The sequence below is a fragment of the Girardinichthys multiradiatus genome, chromosome 7, assembly GCF_021462225.1.
Source record: "Girardinichthys multiradiatus isolate DD_20200921_A chromosome 7, DD_fGirMul_XY1, whole genome shotgun sequence".
Classification (NCBI taxonomy): Eukaryota; Metazoa; Chordata; class Actinopteri; order Cyprinodontiformes; family Goodeidae; genus Girardinichthys; species Girardinichthys multiradiatus.
The window spans coordinates 14,597,180-14,618,349 of record NC_061800.1 but is presented as its reverse complement, the minus strand read 5'-3'; the positions used below and the strand labels follow the sequence as shown (position 1 = coordinate 14,618,349).

General features: G+C 38.3%; 1 protein-coding gene across 3 annotated transcripts in view; it reads right to left on the bottom strand.

Moving 5' to 3' along the window:
• sema5ba (sema domain, seven thrombospondin repeats (type 1 and type 1-like), transmembrane domain (TM) and short cytoplasmic domain, (semaphorin) 5Ba) overlaps positions 1-21,170 on the bottom strand; it is a 282,636-nt gene that overhangs the window by 14,908 nt on the left and 246,558 nt on the right. For all 3 annotated transcript variants that reach the window (XM_047370498.1, XM_047370497.1, XM_047370496.1), the window contains 7 exons: positions 20,861-20,978; positions 19,136-19,320; positions 15,096-15,239; positions 12,023-12,170; positions 11,135-11,360; positions 6,657-6,869; positions 957-1,127 (listed from right to left, as the gene is read on the bottom strand). In XM_047370498.1, the coding sequence (XP_047226454.1) occupies positions 957-1,127; positions 6,657-6,869; positions 11,135-11,360; positions 12,023-12,170; positions 15,096-15,239; positions 19,136-19,320; positions 20,861-20,978 (1,205 nt within the window). The remainder of the gene's footprint in view (positions 1-956; positions 1,128-6,656; positions 6,870-11,134; positions 11,361-12,022; positions 12,171-15,095; positions 15,240-19,135; positions 19,321-20,860; positions 20,979-21,170) is intronic.

The following is a 21,170-nucleotide window of genomic DNA, read 5'->3' as shown; positions in this document are numbered from 1 at the left end:
CACATAAATGACAGGGACATATGATGCCTTGTATTCAAACCCTTTGAACTATTTGTAAACTTCAATATATTTTAGTGGGGTTTTATTTGAGAGACCAGCAGTAGTAAGGGGTAATCGTGAAGTACAAAGTAAACATCTGAAATGGGTGGGGAACATTTAGTCCCTCTGAATCCTGTAAAATCACCCTTTACTGGAATTCCAGATGCTTTTGGGGAATCTCCTCTACCAGTTTGCACAAACAAACTTTTTTCCTTTCTTCTTTGCAAAATAGCTTAAGCTCATTCTGATTGGAGTAAGAGTGTCTGTGAACATCTTCTTAAGTCTTGCCACAGATTTCAGATGGATTAAGGTATTGATTTTCTTTGTACCATTCTAACACATGACTAACATGTGATCCAAATTTCATTGTAGCTCTGGCAGTATGTTTAGGGACCTTGTCCAGCTGGAAGATGAACCTCCACCTAAGTCTCAAGTCTTTGCAGCCTCCATTGCTTTTTTTTATTACTAGAATGCCCGGTTTTAGCTCCACTCATCTTATCATCAACTCTGACCAGCTTCCATGTCCCTGCCAAAGAAAACAACCCCACAACATGATGCTGCCACCACACTGTACAGTCTGAGCTGTGAATGTTGATTAAGGCTGACAGCCATGTTGTGGTTGGCGTGGCTACTATATTCTTCCTGTTTTTAGATGATGGACTGAACAGAGCTCTGTTAGATGTTCAAGCTCAATATTGTTTTATAGCCTAACCCTGTTTCAAACTTCTGTATAGCTTTCTCCATGACCTGTATGGCTTTTTCCTTGGTCTTCATCATGCAGTTCATTTACTAACGTTCTCTAACAAAGGTCTGAGTCCTTCACCCTGAGATTAAAGTATATAGTATAGGGGATATGATTTTCCTAAAAGGCAATATAAATTGCACATTTGTTGTAATATGACAGAGTTGGAGCTTACCATCACATGTGTGCGTGTTACACAGAGCCTCCTCGGTGTGCAGGCCTATGCAAATGTCTCCTCCGTTGGCGGGGGTAGGGCTGTTACAGGAGCGTGTCCGTTGGTAGTGACCACCACCGCAGCCCACTGAGCACTGAGACCAGGGAGACCAGCAGGACCATGCACCTTTCACTGTAACACATACACACACAACTACATTAGTTCATACTACCATTTGTTTATGATACAAAGCGGCAAGGATGTCACTTAACAGTGAAATAGTATACTCCACAAGGAAAGGGCAAGCTCTTAATTTAAGCCTGGATTCGTTTCAGTTTACGATCTGATTAAAAATGTCAAAAGGGGTCAAATGACTGAAATCCAAGTAGAGCAGTTCAAAAGAGATGATGTGGAAATACATTCAGAAATTAAGCTGCAAATTTGTATCTTTTTTTGTTGTCAGTTTTTATCAGAAGCCAGGAGTACAATGTATGAGAGCCCAAGGATAACCAGTAGTACAAGTACCACAATATGAGAACCCTGGTTTTCAGACCTAATAAACCAGATCTGATCCTTGGTTTTAGTCTAGAAATCTGAAAACCATAAAAAGACAAATTCAGAAATTGATAGGCTTTTTAATGGTGCACATCTGGAACACATGTTCTATGATATACATATATCATAGAACATGTGTATATCTATATGACAGTTAATGCTACAACCTTTTACTATTCAGTATTTAAAGACGTGCACACCTCTTTTCCAATTAAATGTGTCTCAAAGCTGCAAATGGAAATATGACAGAAAACAGAACAACATGCAGTTGTCCTGCGGCTTTTTCAGGAGCCACAGGACAAGTGCAAAATCTAAATTTAGTGCAGATTTAGGTTTACAAGGCAAGAAAAAATGCAATCTGTTTTTGACTGCATTATTTTCCATATATTTAGATGTATAATTTGTCAAACTATGGATTACTGTGGGACATATACCACACAGTCATACTGTCACGGTGTGACATTTTGGACTTTGGTTTTGGTGTCTTGTGAGGGTTTATTTTGTCTGGATGTTTCTATTTTATTTTTGCATTAGGGTTATTTGTTTCTTTTCCTCCTTCTACCATCTCCTTGTGTGTATTGTGTTCCACTAACTCTTAGTTCCTTTTGTTGTTGCTTTCTTATTATTTTTTGTATTATTATTATTATTATTATTCACCCTTGGATTCTTATTTAGTATCTCTGTGTTTAGTTATGGTTAGGTATTTGTTCTTATTCCAGCTTTAGTTATTGTTTACGTTTGTTTATTTTCTAATTTAGATTCTTATGGGCTCTTGTTTATTTCTTAGGTTATTGTTTTTGTTTCTATGTTTCCCTCTAGTTTCTCTGTTTACTTTAGTTCATAGTTATTCTAGTTCTTTTGTTTGTATCTGCAGTGCCTTGATTGGTTTCTCTGCCTACTTCTTCTCCTACCTGTGTAATGTACTGATTGCTTCTTCCTGTGGGGCCTGTTAATGCTTTGTCTGATCTAATCAGAAAAGTGTGGGTGACTCATTGACCGTCTGGTTGACTGGCTGATGTCTGTCTGACGGAGGCAAGGAAGCATTGTTGCCAGGTAACATCAGAGAGCTGCTGAAGACTTCGTCAGCAGAGAGGATAAGCATGACACGGAGTTAAGCAGGCTGTGACTATTTAACTAACTAGCTCTTACAGTGAGCCACGTCTCTGCCCCACCGACTTAACGGACTGGATAAGTATTTGACTCACTGCAAACTTACAAAACCACTTAAAATCAGACTGATACACTGATTTTACTACTGTTTTTCTCTTGTGTGACTATGATGAGTTTGCGAGTCTTCTAATGTGCTTCATGAAAACAAAAATATGCGCCAAGTTGCCTAAACCAGATATTTTCACACAGTAGACAAGATACATCATTGTAGATCAAACTAGATATTCTGGATCTGATTTTCATCTCTGTTAGAACAAATTTATCAGACAAATTACAAGTTGAGTTGATAAACCCCTGCTGCTATGTGTGTGAGTACGTTATCAGAAAGGCTGTTGAGGTCTTACAGCCGGCATCCTTGAAGTTGACCATTGGAGCGGCTTTGCATAATCCAGCTGGCTTCTGTTTTGTACTCTAAACAAGTATTTGCAACCCCCCCATAGAAAGACAACATTTTTCACCCCAACACAAGCTCAACCATTCTAAATCTAGGTAGATATAAAATTTTCATGACAAACATATTTATGAACTGCTTTTGTGTGGGTGCATTTTTTATTTTTATTCTACCTCTTGCTGTCGTACCTTTGTACTTTTTGTTGTGTCAGTACTTTTTTTTTGCAGAAAGTTTCATACGGACCAAGTATCAATTTGTACTTGCCTGGGGAAACATTTTGTACCTTCTTTGACAACCAGTTATTCAGAGTAACCATCAGTATTCTATTTATAGTCTAGTATGAGAAAATGTAGTTACAGTATATGACTGCAATATTCAGTCTACCAGCAGAAAGTTGCTTAGGTATTTTTAATTGATTTGGGGACTGCATCTGTCATATTTTAAGAGTTAACTTTTCCAAACTGGGATCAAAACCAAAATATATCGGAACAGAGAGTAACACCAAGTTTTCAGATAATAATATTATCTAGCAACATTTAAGACAATTTATCTCTGTAGTTAATGAAAAATACTTAACTACAATGAAAACTACCATTGTATTTGCCACTGTTTAATTACACAGGTACAAAATGGCAATGCAATGGTATAAAATAGCCCTTCCCCTACCTGTTGCTGCACACAACTGGTCAGCTGGCAAAAATATGGCAACTACACTTTTCCCTTGTGTATAACAGAGACGGTGTTAAATGTCTCTGTTGCGTGTTAAGCATCTGACTGTAGGCTGGTTACCCAAGCAAGAAGCCCAACTAAGTTCAGCTAATATCATCTTGTTAGGGTCTCAGAATTACGCTTTAAAGAACAGACTGGAAAGAAGGTCAAACAAACATACCCAAGTATCTATCACAACTTATTGTAACAGGTATTTTCCACCTCACGTGTATAAATGTATTGTCAAAAAGGGAGTAAATCAGCAATATAGCTCTGTAAATACCTTTAGATTTTCAGACTTTATGTTAGTTGTGCAGCTTTGACAGTTTTTTCCATCAGACAAAGAAGAAAAATTGCTTTGCTGCTGATTCAAATACTATTCTCAAACAGGGATTTGGTAGCTGCTTTTAAAGCTAGAAAATTTGATCACGGCTTCATGTTACACTCTTAAAAGTGAACTGGGATTTAACTCTACAAACTTAACTTTAAGAACTCTGTCTATTTAATGCCACAGTGATTGGACAACTGCTTCCACTGTATAGGCAGGGACATGGACATTTTATTTTAATCTTTTCAGCCATCTACATTGCCTCCATCCCTCCATCTAATTTCATCATCAATTACTATTTCACCCTCATTCTCTCTTCTGTCACTGGCCTTGTCCTTCTCACCTGCACGTCCTCTAGGGTCATACGTAAACGTGACAGTACTAGCAAGATGATTCCTCACTGACTTCCTTAATTCAGGCTTCCTAAGGTTACGTCTCTCAGTTGCTGGTTTAACCACAAAGGATTTCATCTGAACATCAACAACTGACTTTCAAACACGGATTCAAGCAACCAAACCCAAATCATTAATTCATAAGACACCAGGAAAGAATATTAAGGTCCATCTCTTAAGAGGATACCTTCTTTAAGGGCACTCATTTCATGTGTGTGTGTGTTTTAAAGAGTTTGTGTGTGTTTAATAAGTAGAGCCTGTCAGAGCTCCAGTCTGGGATCAGAAGCGTTCCAGGTCAGGTGACTGTGATGGTTTGATGAGGAGTTTGAAATAGATAACTTAATTTGTTCAAGAACTCTTCCTGCACTGCTGCAGCTGCTGGTAACCATTAGCTAATGAAGTTAATGGTCCACTCAGCGGGATTCTGTGACTATCATTGACCCCTACCACTTTGTCTCTATAGCTGCATCTTTTTGCTTCCCTTTTCTTTAGGAACCCATAATGTGCTGGAGATGTTAGCATAAAGCCAATAAAATACTTTACATCTACTTACTTATTGCATATGATCGGCTTTTTTCACTGTGGTTACATTTTTAGAAAGAGCTTTTAAGACAAACTAACAGGTACAGGATCCTTTAAATATCATACAGAAGGGTATGAATCTGTTTGTTCTAAGCTAATATTACATTTTCATAAACATAAAACTTGCTATATAGTGCCTTGGTCAAGGATTTATACCCTTTGACCCTTTGACATTTTTCATATTTTGTCATGTCACAACCACAAACTTCAATGTAACTTCAATGAACCTCTAAATACAAACTGTTCCAACTATCGCCATCCCAAACCCCCGCCAGAACATTCTCTATACTCAGATTCTAGTTTGCAACATAATAGAGTCATAGAAACACAGAACCACAGTGTACATTACACACACCCCTTTGATAGCTCTTGGAAGTGAGCCAGGCAGAGGACAAACATTAAAAGATCAAGCATGTAGGGCAGCACATGGAGCATATACTGCCACAGCTAAGCCAGGGCTGTGAAAGGCGTACAGTGGGCTGGCTCAGACTCTGGATCGTGCGTCTGCTAATGACATCCTAGACACTCATACTCGGAGGAAAATTACTAATTTGGACAGCTATGTGCCCTTATGTATTTTTGAAAAAAATCATATACGCATTCAACGCCTCTCCATTTAGAGGTTTCACCTTACTTTTTGGAGGTTTTCTGTTAAAGATGTGGAAGTAGCAATTATTTAAAAAATGGTTTTACTAATAAAATTTGAAAACTGTGGGATACATTTGAATTCAGCTCCCTTTACTCTGATAACTTTAGACAAATTCCAGTGGAACAATTGGACTTCAGAAATCATAGAATCCAGATGTGTGTAAAATGTTCAGACTTTGGATCTGCAAAGCTAGTAGAGACATACTGTGCCTCAAATACTTTTATTTGTAAAAAAAAATAGGAAAACCATACATCCCTTTCCCTTCACTTAAAACCTATTATAGACCCCATAAAAATCCAACAGAAGACTTTGAAGTTTGCAGTTGTAATGTGACACAATGTAAAAAGCATTGAGGGTCATTCTGCAAGGAAGTCTTAAAATGCCAAATGTAGTGGAACTCTTTTATGAGACCCAAATGGCACATCCCTTCACAACACTTCACAGGAAACAAGTGTAGTTCAGTCTATAATTTGCTAAGTGTAATAGTAAAACATAACAGCATTTTTTTATACCAGGACCGTATTAGGCTTTTGGGGGACTTCTATGTTAACTCAGTGTGTTTTATAGTTCTTAGGTCCAAACCAAAGGGAGTTATTCTTTGCCAAAATGGTCATCCTGAAATGTCTGAAATATCTAATTGGTTTTGCAGGCTTATCTGCCTTGTGGTTACACTGCCATGTCTTACACAAAGAAAAGCAGCCATATTAAAGAAAGGGCCATTCACAGATGATGACAAGATGTTCTGTAGCGGAACATAAGAAATATTGTTTGTTAAACACTGAAGGATATTGTAGCTTATCCTGAAGTACATAATGACACTAAATGCATATTCATATAAAAATCTGATTTAAACAACCTTTTTTGTTTTGAGATTCTTTCATTTTATTTAACTTTGTTTTGCTTCTCTTTTGTCAGTGAAGAATGTAGTCAAATTGGGCTAACTCACCGGCACATGCTTGCACATTACAGTCCTGGTATTCCACAGGGGAGCCCCGGCATGCCACAGGGGCACTCTTCCCCTCTGGTCCAGAACAGGTTCGCCTACGAGTGCGGTAACCTTTGGCACAACTCTGAGAGCAGCTGGACCAGGTCTCCCACGATGACCAGCTCATCCCAGCCATTCTCACCACTGGCGTTTTTAGCAGCTCTTCGACGAGGCCTAAAGATGGAGAGAATAAAAAAAAAGTATCCAGCTTGATGTAAAGGTGTAGAAATATAACCACAGCTCTTATTTTCTGGATTCCAACCACCTGAACAGCATTAGGAAGCATGCAAATTAAACATGACGAGGCCAACAGGCACATTTCACAGTCTTTCTACTCAGAGCCTCTGTCTCGTTTGCATCCCACAGTTCCCTGGTGTCGGTGTTTCATCAGTTTGTTAGATTCGATGCAGCCAACCCACAGGAGGCTGACAAGGGGAGACAGGTAATCAATGTAGGAGAGGGCTGTGTGAAAAAGCCACCAGTGGCAAACATCAGACTGCAGCTGTGTGTGACTCCCTATGTGTCAGAGGGTATGTTTAGTGCTGGACTGTGAATCCAATATTAACAGCATGTAGGGGCGCTAACAGGTCTAACGGGAGAACTTTTGGACACATCGTGTTTTTGCTTGGGGAAATCTTTCCATGTTTGCTTCTCATTGTAATATTACAGAAGTAAGTATTAGTCTATGTGTGACAACTAGAGAACTATGTGTCTCTGGACACACTTGGATATTAAATTTATGTAGTTTAAGGTGGGGTTAGAGTGTAAAACAATCAACTAAGCTTTAGACATCTCAAAGAGCACTGCTCATCCATTGTCTGAACATGGAAATCGTACCTACCAAGACATGTCCACCTAAACTGACAAGCCAGGCAAGGAAAGCAATAATCAGGGAAGCGGCCAAGGTTCACGTTCCAAGAGGAAGTTCAGCATCAAAAACACTAAACGTGACGAAAGGAAATCTACAATGGAATGGTTAACATAAATGGATATTTGTGAGATAGGGCCCATCAGAGTCCAGGCCTAAATCTAATTCAGAAAGTGATTTAGCACTTGATGATGTTCACACACACTTTCTATCCAATATGACTGAAATGAGCTATTCTGTAAAGAAGATGGGACAGAAATTTTAGTCTCTAGATTTCCAGTGCTCATTGAGACATACCAACAAAAGATTTGCAAGTGCATTAAAGGAGGGCAACACAGAGGATTGACTTGGGGGTGTGGGAGGAGATTGAAATACAAATTTGTCACACTTTTCCGATGACTATATATTAGAAAAAAGGTTCAAAACCTTAATTTTATGATAATGTACACCTTTGCACTATTCATCACATCAAACCCCAGGAGAATAATTTAAGGTGTTTGTGATTGTAAAGTGACAAAATATAAAAAAAGTCAAGGGGTTTTGGCACTTTTTTAAGGCATTATGCTTAGATTAGTGCTCTGCAAACTGCAGCACTACACTCCCCAAATGCCAGATCTCTGACCACAACTGACATGGTTTATAGTTATCAAGGAAATAAAAGATGTTTTCCTGTCCTGCTTTGTACAATATGTGAGTGGAAATTCTGAAGCAGACTGAAACTAATACAAGCTATCATTAATAATGTCAGGTCACTTTTCATGCTCCATTTTGTGGAAGACACTTAAACACGGTTGCTGCACTGTGTTCACAGCTTCCCATCATTTGAGCAGCAGTACAGGCTAAATGTGATTGTAAAGTGTTCAGCCGGAATGCTTTTAACACCAGCTTACAGAGGACCACACAACTGTTAAAGATAATTTGACTGTTAGATATTTAAATATGGTTTTGTAGGAAAAACGTATATCAAGTCCTTATAAGTAGAAGACTGGAAACTAAATTTAAGTAAAAGTAAAGTTTAATAACCAACAAACTGGCCTTATTCCGTATACTTTTATTAAACTGAAAAAAATATTTAAAACAAATGATTGTTTTTATTTATTTAAAATAGCTGCCATTTTTCAATCATGGAGACTATAACAGTTCTGTCTTTTTATTTGACTTATAACCACTAAGATTTTTGTTAGAAATGATTTTTTTCCGTGGGCTGCACGGTGGGGCAGTTGGTAGCACTGTTGCCTTGCAGCAAGAAGGTCCTGGGTTCGATTCCCAGCTGGTGGTCTTTCTGCATGGAGTTTGCATGTTCTCCCCGTGCATGTGTGGGTTCCCCCGGGTACTCCGGCTTCCTCCCAGAGTCCAAAGACATGCCTGTTAGGTTAATTGGTCACTCTAAATTGCCCTTAGGTGTATGAATGAGTGTGTGCGTGGTTGTTTGTGTGTTGCCCTGCGATGGACTGGCAACCTGTCCAGGGTGTACCCCACCTCCCGCCCATAGACTACTGGCACCAGCTCCCCTGCGACCCACTATGGAATAAGCAGTAGAAAATGAATGAAAGATTTTTTTTTCTTCTAATAAAACTTCAGATTTTTTCATTCTACTTTACTCAGGAACCACTAAAAGCATTTAGCAGCATTTTTATTCAAATACTCAGCCAAAGAGAAACACAACGAAGTGGATGCTACAGCATCTTTCTGCAAGGTCATCGGCCCTAATGCTATTTATACAAAGATGTAAACAAAACACTCTGCTCTTCCGAGATTACAGTGTTTTCCTGCAGCAGACTGATTTATCAAGTTCCTGCTGCCTTTAGATTAGTGCTTTTAAGGTTGACTTCTGCTCTCTGAATGACAGCTGGTCCAGGCCATTTACAAGTTTATTACTAATTTGACTTCTACTTCCTGTTTACTATAAAAATGTATCTTTACTACTGACCATAATGTAATTTTAGGACTTGTTTTGAATCTTAATGATTTAAACCTGCAGCAATGAAAAGACAGACAAGCAACTTATTTGAAATCAGAAGATGATGGACCGACACCCACTGTGTTAGAAGGAAACTCACTAAGCAGTAAAATCTGCTAACTTTTTTGCAATATTTTGCATTTGGTATTCGCTTTATTTATTCATCGGATTTGTAAGACAGATACCCTAAGTAAATGCAGATGCAAATGACTCTGGTCTTTTAGAATCCAAAGTAATTTGCTTTGGCTGTAATTTACATAAATATAGGCAGACTTTCCCCTAAAAGTACCTCATTTAAATGTGGGAAATATGTGCCAGTGTAGAGAGATGCTATTTGCTGGAGAGCACTGTTAAAGGAGCAAATATTTCGTTGCAAGTAGTTTTCAGAATAAGAAAGACACAAAACTTGTAGTTTGCAAGCAATTTGTTTTCCTGAAAATTAGAGATTGTCTGATAAACTAGTATCTGGAATGAGCCCCTTTTCAGCTTAATAGACCCTGAGGCATGACCAGCTGGTCAGTAACTCAAAAATTCTGTATTTTTCCAAGCAATGAACACAACATGTGAGTGCTACTAGGTCATGGTAGTGACAGCACTCTTTGGTGTGTGTGTGTATATATATATATATATATATATTGGTATTTTTAGTATCAGTGAGGTCAGGAAGCACAGAGATGTAAGAAGCTATTTAAAAGGAGATTGTATTTTTCATAAAATGTCCAGACAGTCTGCACTTCATTCAGGCTGCGAAAGGGTGAAAAAAGTGCAAAGCCTTCAGCAGATAACAGGAAGGCTGAATGAAACAGAGCAATGTTTGTCTGTTTTATACTTTTGGGCTTTAATCCAATGTTTGTGGGTTTTGAAAATGTTTTTGGAAATCTCAACAATAATACGCAGAGACTGATGTTTTAGTAGCTGCATAATCATTTTGTCTCTGTTTCAAAAAGTACAAATTAATTTTACAGTTACTGCGATCGCACAAACATGCAGAGATTATATAAATGCTGTGATTGTTTGAAAAGAGAAATCAGACTCGGATTTAGTTGGGATTGGCAGTTTAAGGTCTGCAAAAAATGGAGATTAGAAACTGGCCACAAACCTTGCTGCAGCACATAAAAAAGCCCAGAAACTTAGGGTACAAAATTCATTCAGTGAAAAAGACATTAATTCATGACACTGTTTTCTGCTGCTTGGGGAAAAGAATTATGGAAATGTCAAAGGACTGTAGAAAGCTATGCAATGCACTATCGATTGGAGCTGCATCAAAATCCAATATTAGGACAAATGTATTCAGTCCGGCTCCTTCAAAACTGAGCTTGGCCTACATGGTAGAAAACTGCTGCAAATGTGAGACAGAGCAAGATTTAGCCCTAATATGCATTTTATCTCTTCAGTTTATGTGGACATTGAGTTGATGCAGTAGTAGCACCTCTTATCTTTTGTAATACCTCAGAATGAATTATTAAAGATCGCTGTGATCTATAACTGAGCTGTAAAACCTATGAAAGGAAAAGTTGAGCAATACATCTTGGATATAGCTGTGTTATTGGCTGTTATTTTCCCACATGCAGATCCTGATTGGTCCTTGTGTCTGCCAGCTGATTAACTTACTATCTGTCTCACAGACCACTGTTCCATCATTTGGACAGAAGCGGGTCTCCACTTTCCTCCGTCCGATCTGCAGCTCGTGGGGATCAGCCAGGTGGGCCCGGCACATGTAGCGCATCCTCTGTTCCTGACGAGCTCCACCTTGGGTTACATTGACAGGCATCCAGGGCGTCCAAGGTGTGTTCCTCTTCACCTCTGGACATGCCTCTAGGTTACAGGCCTTGTATTCCTAAAGGATATAGTGGCAAAATGACACTAAGTTTTATTCATTGATTAAAAACAGAGAAACTGCTGTTTGTTTTATAGTAGCATTCTCTAATTTAGTTTTAAATTGAAAGAAAAAAATAATAATTACTTACTGCTTTATAAAATGTAGACATTCAGTGTGACCTTATCTGTCTTTCACATTACTGGAGACATTTTCTGTCAGTTTAGATTTTAACTGGGTTAATAATATAATTTTTTACCTGTTCTGCTGCTGTATCAACATTGTGGCTGGAAACCTTGCCCTGGTGTCTGAACCAAATTTAGCCCAAATCATCACCCCAGCTTGTTTGTTTGAAAATAAAAACATTTAGGCAGCTATTAAACATGCTTGTCATTAAGGCCACATATCTATATTAAATACGTCACTAGTGCTTCAGAAATTGATTTACTTTGACGTAAGTTAACATTATGTGTTCTATCAGCTGTTCTGAAACAAAAACCTGCAACTGTCAACTGTAATTTTTTTAAATCTTGGATAATTTCATATTATTTGCTGTACCAAAATTCCCCAAACTCATGTTTGACCTTAAAACAACAGGTTTTGGACCAGCGTGATATTTTCTTACATCCAGCAGTTCTGATGTTACCGGTCAGTTTGTGTTTATATGTGTGTGTTTTCCCTACCAGTGCACATCCTGGACACGTGTTGCCATTCTCACAGGATCTGACCCTGGAATGGACGCCTCCACCACACTCTGTGCTGCACTTAGTCCAAGAGCCCCATGGGGTCCAAAAAATAGGCTGAGGACATGATACACCCTCATTGCAGAACCTGTTGAGAAGACAGCAGTGGGGGATATTAAATTTATAGAATGCAGCTAAAGTTCACTGTATAAAGAGGTCACTGAAAATTTAATGTAGTGTCAATCATACCTGACAGCAAAAAAATTATCTGCTGGTAAACGTTAGACCAACAGTTGGTTCGGCATTAAACATACTATAACATATACTATAAATCACATTCAGCCGTACTCTTTCTTAAAACCTTTAAATTGCACATTCATCGGTTTGTACAAAATGTTCTGAAAATATAAACTCCTTGTTCTAACCTATATTGGATGAATTAGACAAACACAGAACCTTTTTTAAGCACAAAACAAATAGCAAGACTTAGCCCAATCAGGCATCTACAAAACTGCTGACAATGAGGAGGATTTTTAAGAGCAATAGACTAAAGAGGATATCATAAATACATTTTTTACACTGTAAAAAGTAAAGTTAAGTAAAGATGCAACTGAAAATTTCCTGGTAAGTGGAACCAGACAAATTTTAGGTTGGTATGCCCAGACCAGCACCTTGTTGTATGGAAATTTAAAAATGTCATCTTTTTGTGCAGCCTGTAGTATTTGCAAGGTATTTAAAGGTGCAGTCAATGGAAGTACAGAGGTGAACAAGTAGTGCCAATTGCAAACACAAGATGTTAAAGCTAGTTTAAAATGTCAACTCTGTCATCATTTAGTCTTTGTTTTAAAATATTAAAAATAACTTTTTAAACGACTTCACTACCACACATGATATGGCATAGGCTTCACTCCAAATATAAAGAATAACTGACCACTTGGCCACTTGGGGGAGAAATGCTGAAAAATAAATATTTTGAACATTGTTCTTATATCATTTTATGTTATAGTAGTTTAAGAGATATCAGAATAAGCCTAAATCTAGTATTGTCATTTCAAAGCCCTAAAAAAACAATAGAGATAAAAAATCTGTCACAGAACCCTCCCTTTAATATTAATTATTTTGGGAAGTTTGTTTCTTGTTCCCTCCCAAAAAGAAAAAGCCTTTCTGAACTGTTATGTTCTTTAACAAGATAATTCAGTTTTTTTCAGATCAATCTTTACTGACCACTAAGTGGAAATTGGCTTCCCAAGTAAAATTATTTGCAGTGACAAAATACAGTACAGACCAAAGGTTTGGACACACCTTCTCATTCAAAGAGTTTTCTTTATTTTCATGACTATGAATATTGTAGCTTCACACTGAAGGCATCAAAACACATGTGGAATTATATACTGAACAAAAAAGTGTGAAACAAATGAAAATATGTCTTATATTCTAGGTTCTTCAAAGTAGCCACCTTTTGCTTTGATTACTGCTCCGCACACTCTTGGCGTTCTGTTGATGAGCTTCAAGAGGTAGTCACCTGAAATGGTTTTCCAACAGTCTTGAAGGAGTTCCCAGAGATGCTTAGCACTTGTTGGTCCTTTTGCCTTCACTCTGCGGTCCAGCTCACCCCAAACCATCTCGATTGGGTTCAGGTCCGGTGACTGTGGAGGCCAGGTCATCTGGCGCAGCACCCCATCACTCTCCTTCTTGGTCAAATAGCCCTTACACAGCCTGGAGGTGTGTTTGGGTTCATTGTCCTGTTGAAAAATAAATGATGGTCCAACTAAACGCAAACCGGATGGAATAGCATGCCACTGCAAGATGCTGTGGTAGCCATGCTGGTTCAGTATGCCTTCAATTTTGAATAAATCCCCAACAGTGTCACCAGTAAAGCACCCCCACACCATCACACCTCCTCCTCCATGCTTCACGGTGGGAACCAGGCATGTAGAGTCCATCTGTTCACCTCTTCTGCGCTGCACAAAGACACGGTGGTTGGAACCAAAGATCTCAAACTTGGACTCATCAGAGTAAATCACAGATTTCCACTGGTTTAATGTCCATTCCTTGTGTTCTTTAGCCCAAACAAGTCTCTTCTGCTTGTTGCCTGTCCTCAGCAGTGGTTTCCTAGCAGCTATTTTACCATGAAGGCCTGATTCACACAGTCTCCTCTTAACAGTTGTTCTAGAGATGTGTCTGCTGCTAGAACTCTGTGTGGCATTGACCTGTTCTCTAATCTGAGCTGCTGTTAACCTGCGATTTCTGAGGCTGGTGACTCGGATGAACTTATCGTCCGCAGCAGAGGTGACTCTTGGTCTTCCTTTCCAGGAGCGGTCCTCATGTGAGCCGGTTTCTTTGTAGCGCTTGATGGTTGCACTTGGGGACACTTTCAAAGTTTTCCCAATTGTTCGGACTGACTGACCTTCATTTCTTTAAGTAATGATGGCCACTCGTTTTTCTTTACTTAGCTGCTTTTTTCTTGCCATAATAGAAAGTTCTAACAGTCTATACAGTAGGACTATCAGCTGTGTACTGTATCCACCTACTGCACAACACAACTGATGGTCCCAACCCCATTTATAAGGCTTGAAATCCCAACCTGTGAAGTGAAAACCATTTCAGGTGACTACCTCTTGAAGCTCATCAACAGAAAGCCAAGAGTGTGCGGAGCAGTAATCAAAGCAAAAGGTGACTACTTTGAAGAACCTAGAATGTAAGACATATTTTCAGTTGTTTCACACTTTTTGTTCAGTATATAATTCCACGTGTTAATTCATAGTTTTGATGTGTGAAGCTACAATATTCATAGTCATGAAAATAAAGACAACTCTTTGAATGAGAAGGTGTGTCCAAACGTTTGGTCTGTACTGTATATACATAACATTTTAAGAGCCACACAGCATAATTTCTATCAAGTGCCAATTGCACAGAAAGTTGTAATATTTTAAGAAGGCTTAAAGCGCCTTTCAATGATTGAACAATCTGTAATAAACTGATTAAAATATTTCCTGTTATGTTTAAATAATGAACTTTAAATTTGGTTTTCTAAGGGGATTAAGCGACTTCATTAAAATTTAATTATCTTTACCGTTCATCCCTGGTGGGCCCCACGCACACTCGCCCTCCGTGTCGGGGTGAGGGGTTGTTACACGAACGCTGGCGCATCTCGAAGCCTGTACCACAGGTTGTGCTGCACTGTCCCCATGACGACCAGGGTGTCCAGCCTCCATTCCTATGGCAACAGACATATGGAAAGACCTTATTAACCTCAGTGCCGCCAATATTCACAAACTTAATCTTTCACTAACGATTTAACATAGTTTTCTTACAGGGTGTTAAAAAAATACTAAATTACAATACAAGAATACGTATTTGAATCTGAAAAGACTCACAAAGAGAAGGGATGGCAATTAGAAAGGTTTTCATGATGTGAAATTACATGGTTATTTCTTTGGGGCTCGGACCTGGGAGGAAGACATGAATGCTGAGAATGTTGAGTTAATATGAACTTTTGTAAGGTTTAGATTTAGAGATGTCTTCCCCCGGATCCGACACTGGTGGCGGATTGGCGGCCAGGGAGTCAGGAAGCTGGGAGGAGATGGGAAGGAAGATGATGCAGGTGGGGTGGAGGAGGTATGAGCTCAGCTGACAAGCGAGGATGAACAACGCAGAAGGTCCTTTAAAAGCAAGGCGTCGGAAGGTGATTGGATCGAGAATCAGGTGGACAGGATGCTGATTGGAAGGCCGGGATACACACAGAAGAGTCACTGGAAGGTGGAGGTGGTGAAGGTGAGTCTTTCATTCTGAATTTTTGTCTAAACTCCATTTAGCTCTACATTTAAAATTGTTGCTCTGATTCTGAACTTTTGCTAGCTGAAATGTTAACACATTAAGAGCTTGTTCTGGCTGGGAAATATTCCCTCTATTTGCTTAAGTGCTTGGTTCCTGGGAAGCTCTCCTCATGGCTTAATTGCCACGCTCTACAGAAGAACAATTCAATTTTAACACCAAGGATTAAATCTGCCATAGGTATCCAGTGGGATGAAGGTGCTTAAGCTCCTTGTTTTTGATTGGCCCATTCTACTGAAGTCAAAGGAAGTGAAGAATTTCTCTGGGGAAAACTTGATGTCTAAATAACAAACTAAAAGCTTCAATCGTCACAACCAATGCTATAATTATGCTGTAATAATACATATAAATATAAAAATAACTATATATGGACCATAATCATAAATCATAAATGAGGTGGTTGGATTTGAGACTACAAGGGGCATCATCATTCTTCACAGGTGGCCATTTTGAACTATACAATGCAATAACCGGGTGAAGATATGTCTTCACACTAGAGCTAAAGTTTAATTCAAATACCTTTACCTTTTTGCCTGCTAATTATTTAGCACAAGCTAGTGCTAGCTACGTTCAACAATCACTCTTTGTTCAAAAAATGAGTCTTAAGCTGGGTTCCATTTGTACTCTAAAGTGACATTTATTAAGTTTCCAGAAGGAAATTCAACAAAGTTGGAATTTAGGCATATGATGATGGTGGTTCAATTTCTAATATGGCTGCTTACAGATACCACATAGTCAAAGTTGTAAGTATAAAATATTTACTAGCTTTTGCTTTACTAGTTTACATCTCATTAAATCAGTCATACATATGATCAGAGCTCTCAAGTTTAAGGAAAAGTTCAGGGTGAGATTATGTCTGCTGGTTTTTTCAAGGAACAACAGATCATGGACGTTTTGGCCACAGCGGCGCCTCTACCCCACTCTGTTTTCTCTCTCTGTTTTATTGCATCATCCTTGATACAAATAATCACAAATAGAAATGATGATAACTGTTTAATCTAATAAATGAAAGATTTAGCCAAATACACAAATTAAACATATTCATTTGACCCAAATCACAGAAGCTTTCGAAATTAATGTAACTTTGGTTCAACAAAAACGTTTACTTTATAGAAATGCACTGTATTCATTTTGCTGACATCTAACATTCTGAAATGTAAAGGATCCCCGATTGTGACAGCTGTGAATGTGTGACCAAGCGGGGCTTAATTTATAGTGTTACCAACAGAAATCTAGTGTATTAACGCTGAAATGTTTCTTTCTACAAGAGAGAGGAAAGGCAACTATGTTTTTTTTTTATTTGCTTTGAGGTTCAAACCCTTTCCTTTTCGGTGTCAAGACGGTCACATGTTGATAGCAGCTGTCACAAAATGTAACCATCAGGGAACATTCATTTGTCAGTGTTCAAATTATAGTTTTCTGTTGCACCACCAGCATTGATCCCACCTGTAGCAAGTATCATTTTAGCTCAAACTGACAAGTGTTCAAGCTTACACATTCTAGCCTGATAACGCTATTTCCTGATGTACGTAATAATAAATACATGGAAAAAGGAAAAAACACAGTAAATATACAGGGGTTGAACAATGAAACTGAAACACCTTCTCTTACTGGTGCAATGTGCAATCAATGAAGACTTGTTACCAGGCTGGTCCAATTTAGCCATGAAACCTCCCACACTAAAATGACAGGTGTTTCAGTTTCATTGTCCAACCCCTGTAAGTGCTTTAATTCTGCTACACAATGCGATCTGTGGCTACTGATCAAAAATTTACAGCAGAATGCAAATTGATGTTATTTCTATTAATAACTGACCAATATACAAGAATGGATTACGTAGTTATTATCCCATAATTTATTTCAGTTCCAACCTTCTTGTGTCCTTCGTCTTCTGGGCCTATTTTTTTGTGCATTGTTGAATGGAAAAGAGAGAGGATCCTGTAATCCTAGCATGCAATTTGTCCACTAAACTGTGATAAAGGCCGAAACAGCTCCGCAGAACTTCGACTGAACTCTGAACAGACAGTGCAGTGAATGGATCATTCATTGCCCATTTAGTATGGGCTTTGTTTGGAGGTGTGCGATACTGGGAATTCTGGTATCGATCCAATGCCAAGTACTGGATTGGTTAGTATCGCTGTTTCCAATACTTTACTTGAAATTTCATGATCTTTGAATAATTTTAGGATTATTTAGTTAGTTGATTATTATTATGATAAAACAAAGGACAAAGATTTTAGGCAAACATGTTTCATTAACTATTTGGATCTTTGTGAATTATCTAGGGAAATAATAAAATCATTATGATAATTAAGTCTGTAACTGTAATCTGCATGCAGCCTAAATAGGAATACTGTTTTTCCTTCAACAGTTAACACAAAGGGTTATTGCATTCAGCCATATTCATATTTCAGGGTTAATGTGTATATCTTTTGTGAGTATTTCTGAGTTCCGAAAAACAATTAAGATTTATTTTTTTCAACCAGCTGAATATATAATAGTTGATAACAGAGTTCTAAAATTGTATCTCTGATCAACCAATTACAGTGTGGAAAACATTTCTTCATGCAGGAGATTATCTAAAAATTCCAGATTTTTGACTGAAAAGCCAGAGACCTCTGTCGCTGTGTCAGGGGTCGGGTTTGGGGTCACCCCCCTCCTCCTCCCCCTCCTTCCTCAAATCTTTTTTGTTTCTGTGTTTTAGTGGTGCTCCCACAGTAGTGAATTACTTTTCTGCACACATCAATTGGCTGTGTCCTTATCAGCTGCAGTGAATAACGTCCACAAAGAACTTCCCTTTCTCTGTGCCATCACGGGCTGCTGTCAGTGCTCTCTCTCGGCAGAGCAGGGAGGGGCAGTGAGCAGCAGAGAGAGAAGCTACGCTCCGCTCACTGAATTTGGTGGACACATGGAAGAGAATCTGAAACTAACGTGTCGATCTCACCATGCCAGTATTGATCCGATACATTGAATCATGTCAACAAAACCATGCTGTTCTGGTGCAGGATGAGCATGCATCTGTCACTAAAGTGGTCATAGCACCCTTATATCTTATGCAATTTAAAAAAAAGATGTACTCTCCCTATTGTTATTTATATCCATATGACTAAAAGCTGTTTATGTGCAAGGCTATGAAAGATCATTGGTCTTATTTTGTAGACATCTAGATATATCATTCTTTAAGTAATTAGTAGTCAAAATAATCTCTTATTAAACTAATGGACTCAAACATTATAGAGTTTTATTACAATAGCTAAAATAAAGATATATTTTTCTGACCTTGAGCAGTTTGAGACTTCAATAATGGGCCCTTCACAGTTTTTGCCTCCACACCGAGGGGCAGGGCTGTCACATGATCTGGAGCGACACAAACAAGAGCTCACACCATCCAATGGATCATCATTATTGCAGGGGTGCCATGAAGTCCATGGTCCAAAGCCACCATCAAAGGTCTGGTTCCGCAGCTGAAAAACAAACATCATTTTGACAGTGCATCATGACCCTACTTTGTAGGGAATTTTCAAATGGCTTAATCTGGTGTTTGCTGATTTGATATAGATTCATTTTAAAATGTGTTTTTAATACTGTGAAACCGTGGTAAGTTTCTCTCAAGGTAAACATACCAGGAGAATCTCATACTAGTAGTGTTATGTTCTTCATTATAACATTGAGGAGTCAAAAAATGCTTTCAGGAGAGACATGGGTCATTTTCGGTTTGATTTTATTACAGTAAATGTTAGGAGTACTCTGAAAACATTAGTGATAATTATTTAAGCCTGCAGAAGACTGCAGGTATATTCTGCATACTTTTGAGCATTGATCAAAACATTATTTTAGTGACAGTGGATGTTTTGGTTTTCGCTAGAGACCTTCAACTGTCAACAGCAGATGGATCCAACCAAAGTTAAAGGTGATCGTGGTCTCTGACCTTATAAAATAATCTGAGTGTCACATAGGTCACAAATTGTGGAAGGTCAACCCCCCTCCCCCCTTGCTAACCGGCTTTTTTTGCAAATAAATGTAATTGATGCCTATTTATCCAAAAGGGGCTTTACTGTGCAAAAATACACTATAAAAAATGCTAATTAATCAAATTCATTATTCCAATTTGAGGTTGGTTCAAAACAATTATAAAAAACAATAATACTAAATAATTTAATATTTTTATTATTATGGCATATTCTGCTTCCCAATGTTTCCCAACTGATGCTCTTCCAACCTTTTAAAGTCTGAACCCAGTATTGTGTAGTCTTGCTTTGAAAAAGTCAGGACAAATGTAGATGGCAGAAAGTAGGACTTTACTGAGCAAGTTATGACCAAAATAATCATGATTATATAGTTCTTGTAAACACGCAGCCCTTAAATAAACAGAATGAGCAAAACGATGAATGATTAAACAAATAAAAACAAAAGTGAAGTAACAAAATATACATAAATATGTAAATTGGAAGTTTGATGGACTCCTTTTGGTTGTTGTTGAAAGTCATAACAGGCAAAAATCTGCTTTGAGTTGCAGTGAAACTATGTGATAAAGAGTAACAGTAAACCAAAACACTGAGTTTTGACACCACGTCTGTTGCCTCTGCTTCTTCATAATTATTACTTAGTTTTCTCTACTGAATTTTCCTGCTTTCTTATATTGTGTTTACCTCTTTAATATGACATAACTAGCTACAAAGAAAAACAATTTGAGGCCAGTTTAGAAACTTTGTTCATGGGACAGATTAAACTAGGTTCCCCATATGGTAGACTGACAAGAGGAGAAAGTTTCAACAAGCTTTGGAAAAACTCATAATCCAACACATACTTCATCTGTTGAACACATGAAGGCTTTGTGTTAGAATGGGAATTCTTGACTTCTAGAGGCTGAGGGTCACTACTGTTTATTGATATTTTGACAGAAGACAGCAGTCATGTAAATGCTGACGTGTGCAGAGATTAACAATCCGCTGAGTTTAGGACTGCAGCTGCGTCCAGTAAACGCTGCAGGGAGGTCAGTCTTACTGGACAAATGGTGATGTTCTGTTTCCACTGGCTCATGTTGGAGCTCTCCTCCAGTGTGGTGCATTTGCGCTGCCTGAAGTCCCAGCCGCAGTAGGGGTCCCTGGCCTCCAAGCAAAGTCTAGAAACGAATAGAAGGATGGGGGCCAGAGTGAATAAAGAAGAAAGGTCAACAATAAGGAAGATAAACTGTCTGCATCTGTGTTGCAAGGTTAAAGGTGAAATCACATCAGACCAATAAAAAACATTTTTAAAACAGAAATGTGGGCTTAAATCACACTTCATGCAAATATATTAGAGTTTAAAACCTGTA